General features: G+C 39.7%; 1 protein-coding gene across 2 annotated transcripts; it reads left to right on the forward strand.

The window, feature by feature from the left end:
- Positions 1 to 305: 305 nt before the first annotated feature.
- On the forward strand, positions 306 to 8,525 carry stra6l (STRA6-like). Of its 2 annotated transcripts, XM_062427792.1 has the most exons (18): positions 306 to 574; positions 916 to 988; positions 1,455 to 1,555; positions 1,664 to 1,794; positions 1,909 to 2,029; positions 2,629 to 2,674; positions 2,824 to 2,949; positions 3,156 to 3,229; positions 3,782 to 3,890; positions 3,999 to 4,152; positions 4,231 to 4,306; positions 4,424 to 4,505; positions 5,027 to 5,075; positions 5,518 to 5,635; positions 5,876 to 5,995; positions 6,397 to 6,560; positions 7,148 to 7,291; positions 7,553 to 8,525. In XM_062427792.1, exons 1-18 carry the CDS (start codon positions 549 to 551, stop codon positions 7,783 to 7,785), a joined length of 1,947 nt encoding a protein of 648 aa, XP_062283776.1. In that variant the 5' UTR covers positions 306 to 548; the 3' UTR covers positions 7,786 to 8,525. The 2 variants fall into 2 exon arrangements, with proteins under 2 accessions (XP_062283776.1, XP_062283767.1); XM_062427783.1 differs by having other exon boundaries at positions 3,999 to 4,306.
- The last annotated feature ends 491 nt before the right edge of the window (positions 8,526 to 9,016 follow it).

Raw genomic sequence — 9,016 nt, forward strand, 5'->3', positions numbered from 1 at the left:
ATACATAAAAAGCAAAAGCCATACTGGGAATTTAAAAAAGAATCAAGAAAAGTGAGCCATTAAATGTAAGTTTTTACATGAGAGCTGATACAGAGGAAGGGAAAGGAGAGGACCTGAATTAAAGTAAGTCCATCTGAGAAGCATTCCTTTGGAAAGCGAAGGCAGGAGGTGAATGATCGGTTGGTTATCTCTGCGGGAGCACCATAATGTTTACAGTCCTAACATTCAGTAACACAATGATCAATAATGTTCAGGAGTGTGTGTGATAAAGCCAAACTCAGAGAGTGTGAGCAAACAAGTTAGCAAGAGAGTCAGAAAGATGACACAGAAACGCAGAGAAACACACAGGGAGAGAGGACATACATTTTTATTTTTTTTTAAACCCCAGAGAAAAATTAACTGTTGAATCATGAGGTCAAGGGTCAAGTGTGAGAATCACATGGTTGAAACCAGGAAACGCAGAAGCGGTTTCTGTCCACAGTCCCTTCATTTCTCCTTACAGTTCAGCAGAAACAAAGCTCTTCAGACTTCAATGAACTGTCTCAACGATGATAAAAAACCAAGTGGAACATGTGTAAGTACAGACTGCTCATACTCGCACAGATGTGTAAACACATTATGATACTGCTCTTCACTTTGTTAGTATCAGCTGTTGGGTGATTATAGTAATGTTACGTGTAGAGTTAGATTAACAACGGGATTCAAACTGTTTCGAATCAAGACAGTAAAGAACAGTAAACAAGAGCTTAGTGATGTATAAGAACTCATTAAGTTGTTTTCTTTTACCTTTTCTTGATCAGTTTAATTTAAGCCTACTCAGGTCTATCAGTTAAATTTCGTTAGCCTGTCCTTTCACTTCAGATCAGTTCAAACACATTATATTACACTGCGTTCATAACGTCACTGTTTCTCCAGGAAATCCACCGTCCAGGACTGTCATAATGGGATCTCGATAGATCTCTTCTTTCACCTTTCACTAGTTCCAGCGGTGAGTCGTACATCCACCTCATCTGCCATATGCGAACTGACTTGGTACAATACTAATGTGCTTTTATATATCAAGAGCATATCTAAAACAAATATTTTCTAGTACATGCAGGGAACTGGCCTTTTTATACTGTATATTCATCACACCTAATGATAGTATCATGCAAGATATGACACTCTTAAAAAAAGACTTCACAAAGGAAAAAAATGGGAGGCACCTCAGCAAAAGCAAAAGAGGAGGGACAAAGTGCACAGTACTACAAATTACTAGGAGAGTTACAGAAAACAGTACAACTAAGACATCTAAAGTATCACTGATAGCAGAATTAATACATGTGTTGTAGTACTAAAATTACAATGAATTTGAATACTGAATACTGTTGACTTTCATGGCTGTTGATGCACACAATGGGACAGTGCTGGTACAGTGTATTTTTTATGTAGTAAATTGATTTGTCGTCTTCCAGGTGCTGATCGTAGGCATCCTTTCATTCCTCCAGAGAAGAGCACACAGGCTGACCATTGACCACAGACTGCCGTTCCTGAGAGGACGTTTTGGCATTGTGGTGTAAGTCAATAAAGGGAACAATCACGTCAGAAATGAATGTTTATCAGGCTACTAGCAGGCACATTACCCTGTTGTTGCTCAAGTCATGTTGTCATTATTGTGCTCCAGGCCTTTGGACACTATAGGCAGCCTCAGTAATCGTTGGTCCTATGGGTTTGCATTTGGTGCCGTGTCCTCCAGTGTCCTGCTGCTCTTCTCTGAACGTTACATCCCCTTCCACCTTCCAGCCTGGGCCAAAGGTACACCCACTGTTTACCGCTGTTATATTACTGTATGCTTCAAACCTGAATACCTTACAGATATAACAAACAAACACACTGACTGATGAGATGTTTCCTGACTGTTCTCTTCAGCGATAGTCTACCTGGTTGGCGCTTTAGAGGTGGGCCTGGTGAATTTCCCTTTTTTTGCCTGTCTGTCCACACCTTTCAGAACGACTGGGGCTGTGCTGGGAATACTCTACTCTTTGGCCTGGTAAGCATTCATTCATATGTTCAAACATATGGTATGTGTCTTAACATTGTAAAACAGACATAAAAAAATGATACATTACAATAGTTACTTCACTCAAAGTAACACTTCCAAAATACAGACGTGTGCAAAATAAAAGGAAAAAACTGATACTGATCTAAGTGGTTGACCCCTACAGCGAGGGGATCTGTGGCTCTGTTATATTGTGGGGGCAATTTGCTGGCCTGGGTTGGGTCCACTTGTCCCCTTGCAGGTAATACCAGTTTGTTCTGAGTGTTCATTTCTACCCTGATGGGAGTGGTCTCTTCCAGGATGACAGTACCCCCATCCATAGGGTACGTGGGGTCACTGAATGGTTTGATGAGGATGAAAATGATGTGGATCAGATGCTATGGAGCAGCGTGTTAGACAGTGCTCTCCATCACCATCATCAAAACACCAAATGAGGGAATATTTTTTGGAAAAATGGCATTCATCCCTCCAGTAGAGTTCACTAGAATCAATGAAAAGGAGCATTGAATCTGTTCTGGCGGCAGGTGGTGGCCCAACATCTTACTGAGACACTTAATGTTGGTTATATATGTCTGTGTGATTGTTTCTAGGATCATCGTCACAGTCTGGGATACAGTCACCTGTCCTGATGGTAAGGTAGGTGAGTACTAAACACATCATGAAAGCTAGCAGAGAAATATTGAGGCTATTCCACCAAGCCACCATCTCTGGGTTTTCTTGGCAGTTGGTGTTCAGTAAGTACATTATAAAAAAAATGAATAAATGAATGACTATGTTTTTGATAGGTTTTGGGTAAATACCAGAAGATAATTGTCCAATGGCCCTGCATCCTCTCCGTCATCTTCCTCCTGGGACGATTTATCTACATACTGGTCAAAGGTGTCCGAATACATCTGCAGTTGGAACAGGAGGTCAGCACGTGCAATGCATAGAACCACTGTCATTCAAGTTATTCTGGCTTTGTATTGTCGCTAAAGCAAACCTACTAAGCAATACAGTTAGACAATATGACAATATGTGATTTTTCAAACTTAGAAACATTTTTACGCTGTAAGGTTTTGACAGTGTCTCTGAAAAAGAAACTGAGTGAGGATTAATATGCTTAACCTGCCACTAGAACCCCAATGAGCTGATTGAGCAGCACCAGGTGCATCATGTTAAGACACTACTGAAGAAAACACTGGCACGCAGGTAGAATGCACACTCACACATATGCACCAATGCTGCTTTTTTTTTAAATGTCCTTGTTCCTTGTGTAGTGGGAGATTTGCAGGTCTTTTGGTCATTGTTGTCTGATTATGCAAGTTTTAACAATTTTCCCACAAATCATTTGCACTTTACATGAGATAGATGTCTTCATGTATTTTTAACATATCTGTCATATCTGTCATATCATCAGCCATGTCATTATAATAACAATCAGCATGCACACATTTGAACCTTGAGATTGTATGAATGAGACAGCATTTGTAGACTGAGATTTACAATCCATCACAATGAAAATGTCATTTGTGAAACAATATCTTCTATATCTGTTTATTGCTAGATGTGCATTATTGTTATGTTGTAATGCAGTACTATAAAGGCTAACTTGAAGTCACTTGATTCACACACACACACACACACACACACACACACACACACACACACACACACACACACACACACACACACACACACACACACACACACACACACACACACACACACACACACACACCTGGTGTCTGGTCTGTGTTGCAGTAAACCCCTCAGCTGGTTCCAGAGAAGAGTGTATGAGTGGGATCCCTACTTCAAGTTCCCCAACAGGATCATCGGCACTATCATCATATCGCTTATCGGCCTGTATACGGTAAAGACAAAGTTATGTGTGTTTGTGTGTCATTAAATGTCTCTTTGTTTTGGAAATACAGATCTAATTGTGCCTATGTATTAATTTTGATGTATGTCATTCCTTTAGATGACACTGGCTGACTACAGCCTCAGTAATGTGGCTTTTGACCAAGCAGAAAAGTGGAAGAACACACTGAAACAGCTGGTTGCTGCGTGTAATGAGACTGAAGCTCTGGGAGCCATGATACCACAGCTGGAAGAATTCATCGATGTGTCCAGGAGTAAGTTGGTCTACCGGACTATTGCTAATGCTATTGATGATATTATGTCTATAATTTTCTTTGTTTCTTTCATTCTAGAGTCTTGGTTAGCTACCACCATATTTGCTAGTCTCAACTCTGTCGCCTACACATTTCATGTATTGGCATGCTACAGGTAAGGGTTAGGGTTAAAAAGTTTAAACTCAAACATGTTCGATGAAATTTCCCAACCAGTGATAAAGAAAAGAAAAAGAAAAAAGAAAATAAGTCACACGGTGTACTAATGCTACAGGAAACATTTGAAGAGACTGTGGAAAGGACAGAAAGGTTTTCTTCCTGAGAAGTTTCACAACCCTAGGTCTGCTGTCAGTGTGGTAAGTGACACACTGAGTGACACACACACACACACAAACGCGCGTACACACACACACACGTACACACACACACACATACACGACAGATGGTAGACAATGCCATGATGATTTCAATTTGGCACTACATACTCTGAATCAGCATTCACCAGTGTGATATTGGCTCGAGTTTAACTGTGTTTCCAGGTCAGGTCATGATTTGTGTCACAGTGTTTTATCAACACATTTCCTGAAACCGTCACATGATAACTGCACCCCACCGGCTGCAAAATGCAAAAAACATTACATGAGTATCCAAATCTGGTACTGGCTTTCAGCCTTCTTAACAAGGCCCCCACAGTGGAAAAATGTGTCATGAGCATATGGGTACTTTATGCGTGTGAATATTGTCATGTGCATGTGTGGTGGGTGTGAACATTTGCATCTCAATCTATTTGACCTCTCATATTATTGCATGCATTGGGTTCACACATACTCTTTTGACCAAAATCAAGAAATGCTCAACTCTCTACTGACTTTTGCAGGCTTCCATTACAAGATACTCTGGGTGGCAGATAGCGTTCACACTGTGGGGTAAGCATTTCATCTTCTGAACAACATGTGCAGCTGAGTATTTGGTGCTGTATCCTTTCCAAAAACATGCAACAGCTGAGCAAAATAATCAAGGATATCCCACATTATGGGAAACAAACCACCACTCAAATGACACCAGCAGCAGGATGTTTTCATGTCTAATATTCAGTGAAAACTGCTTGGAACCCCTTTACTACAATATTGTTAAATGTGCTTGCAACAAAAGAGTTTTACTGATTGGTTACAACAGTTGTTAGTGCTCATGTTACGATGTTAGTGAAACAGTCGCACAGAATATAATTGTACACTCTGACTTCTGCATTTTGAGAATGGAAGATTATGAAACACAATGTACAGTCAGCTCATTAGTGTCAGTAAAGGATTCAAACATGAGATTAAGATTAAGTAAAATAATTGTCTCATCTGCTTTTTTTCTCATAAGGTTACGTCATAGTCCACTTCATTCACTTCCTGGTTGCCCTGCTGTTGGCATATTTGATCGTTCTTCCTATACAGAATGGAAAAGCACTGAACATGCTCACCAACCTCGGCATCATACTGTAAGTCTGCTGTGTGTGTGTGTGTGTGTGTGTGTGTGTGTGTGTGTGTGTGTGTGTGTGTGTGTGTGTGTGTGTGTGTGTGTGTGTGTGTGTGTGTGTGTGTGTGTGTGTGTGTGTGTGTGTGTGTGTGTGTGTGTGTGTGTGTGTGCGTGTGTGTGTGTACAGATAAATAGATAATGGGTGGACTCTGGGTGGATGGTTATGTTGATTTTTTTTTTTTTCCCCTCTTCTGTGTCTCAGTCTGACCATCACTATCGTGATAGCTCTGGTGATTCTGCAGATTGTTCTGGTCCAGATTTTCTTCCTTCAGGATAAAATGTCTCCTACTGATAAACACAAACCTCTGGCTCTTAATAACAGGTGTGTATATATTTCAATCCTGATATCACATGGGGAACATAAAACCATCCCCGTGTCAGTTCCTTGATTTGTCAATAAACACTAACTTGAAAAGGGAAGTGGTCGTTGAAAAAGGCGAAGCTCTGATAATATTACGTGACCAGCTGTGGCCCGTTTATGGACATTATGTGTCAAACATCTGATGTAACGTTGCCTTTACGTAATATGAACTTCCTCACTTAATCAACAGTGCAAAGTGGTTTCAGTAACAGAATACATGTGATGGTGTTTTACATTTTGGAAAAAACGCTTCATATCCATAATGTATGTCATATATTAACAGAACAAGTGAACATGATTCCGAGTAAATCTGTTCTGTGCAGTAACTTGAAATGACAGTTTGCCTTCCCTTTCACCTTCAGGAAAGCCTTCCACTGCTTCAACTACTTCTTCTTTTTCTACAACGTGGTGATGGGGGTCAGCAACTGCATCTTGAGACTGCTGTGCAGCATTGTGGTGGGAACATGGCTGGTGTCCCGCATTGACCGAACCATTATGCAGAGAGGATATGAAAACATGGATGCCGGTAAGCTTAACTTGAAGTGATACATGTGCTAATCAAAATTAAGAAGTGCTAGCCAAACATCTATTTTGTCTTGAAACAGTGGTAGATAAGAGATTATGTATTGTCACCATTATTTGATGGTGGTAGGTTTCATTTCTATTTCGTTTGGTCATATATTCATACATTTGATTCCTCCTTGAGGTCCTTGCATCCACAGCATCTTCCAGGAGATGGCAGTATTTCACATCCACATACTGTGCTTCTCAAGACAATCTCAATTGTGATCACTTAAAATGATAAATTCTGAATAAAAAGCATCACATATAACTGTCACACTGGGTTCAGGAATATGTCAGCCATGTATGTCAGTCAATGTGGAAAAGGGGAAAAAACTGTAAAACAAAGACAGCAAGCGCTGTGACAGCTGGGACAACTTAATCATTATCTACCCCATGGAAATGATGGATAAATGTCAGCAAACAATGAAATCAGAGCAACTACATATAAACCACCATGTATTTTTATGAATGTGTTACTGTTACATATTTGTTCACTTCCTGTCCACCAGGAGATTTCCTCAATCTAACAGTATACCCTGCACTTTCCAGGCTTCACTACATGGATTGGGATGATCTTTGCTGACCACTATCACAACAATCCAGTCATGGTTTGTTTCTGCCAGCTGCTGGTCTCCCACACGGTGGAGAGAGACATAGCATCTGCATACTCCACATTCAGCAACACACCATCTGGTATGTATACTGTATGTGTTCATATAGCACCGACATGAACAATCATCCATTAAATAACCACTGCTTCCACCTATCATCTACTAAATAAACCACACAAGCTTGTGAACAAACTAGTATCCTCTTTTAAATGAATTTTTTTGCATTTATGTAATTTTGTTTAATAACCCTGTCAACTTCTTGTCTTGCAGTGATTCTCATATTTTATCAGAGGTAATCTTTCTCCCACTTAAGTTTTGTTTCCTCATCACCTAACTTTTCCAGAAGCTCCTGTAAATAGCCGGGCCAGGAGACGTTGGGCATTGCTTTACACCTTACTGAGGAACCCTCATCTGATCCTGCTCAGAAAGCAACACCTCTCCTCACCTTCGTCATTAGAGTCTCCTCAGTCAGACGCTGTGGTGCAGGCTTGGGTCATGGCCTCACAAACACAGAGCAGCCAAGCCATGTCACTGCCACTACCAGAGATCACAGTCACACCGGCTGAAGACTGTTAAAGTATTTTCATGGATTCGGATCCTGCTAAAAATATGGGTTGGACACTGAGAGGTTTTCAATGAGTCTGTTTCAAGGGCTGTAATTTCACTAATGTTTGGCGTGAAATTGAAAAGTGAAAAGGTGAAAGGTTTGGTATCAGAAATTATGTATCAGATTTATTGTACATATTTTTAAAAAAAAGTTTAGTAAGTGTGTTGTTTATTTTTGGAATAGCATGTTATTCCCTCTCATTTAGTGTTCAGACTTCATTTTATATTCTGCCTGTCATTGAATAGTCTGAACAAAAGCATCAAGGCACTCACAAATACCAGCTACAAACAGAATATTTATCTGCAAGTTGGTGACACTTCTACAACTCAGATTCTTCTAAAGAGGCGACTAATAACTAGGATGTGAAGTAGATTCTCAAATTATATGACATGCAGTGGTGATTTGAGGAAGCTCAAAGTTCTAGTTATAACTTAACTAGAATTTAATTTAGTAGAATTATGTGACAAAAGTTCTGTTCTGTTTGTCATTCTGAGGTTGTTAAAATAACTAGTTACATGTGACTTGTATGCACTTTTACTTTTATGCTGTTGTATATTCTCATAAACCTTTGTTGGTGGATCATAGTGGTCATGTAAGCCCCATATGAAGAATTCTACATTCTACAAGCTCTACTTCATATTAGGAAGTATTAGGAAATATGCTGAACAAGCAAATGCATTTAGTTGGAAATAAAAACACAATGGTCAAAGCTGCGTTGGTGTGATTTACTTCAAAGGTGTAAAGGGGATTTTAATTCCTGTTTTAAATATAGTTAGCTAATCTGATAGCAAAAATTCACTCTATATTCTTATTATGCGGTTTCCCATATATCCATGTATTTTCTCCGTTTATTAAAACGTCATTCATGTGCACTTGAACTCTAGGATTTCCGACAGCACATAAACGCAGCATATTTTCACCATTTGGCTCACCTCTACAGCTACAATGCCTGTTTTTAGCCTAATTGACTCGTTGGTCCCTTAAAGTGAAGCATTTTGGAAGCAAAGAACATAATTAAACATTCATGCTAAATATATACATGATGTCACAGAGTAACCAGCTAACCGGTAGTGAGGGTTTGAACTTGTGGGCGTGAACGCGTTCATGAGTATGTATCTGAATGCAGCAAACGGAGATCGACAGATTGGCTAGCTAATAAAATAAATATAGGTAAGTTACTCATGGAAATGCAATAATATT

This window comes from Scomber scombrus, chromosome 2, assembly GCF_963691925.1.
Source record: "Scomber scombrus chromosome 2, fScoSco1.1, whole genome shotgun sequence".
In the NCBI taxonomy this organism is placed as follows: Eukaryota; Metazoa; Chordata; class Actinopteri; order Scombriformes; family Scombridae; genus Scomber; species Scomber scombrus.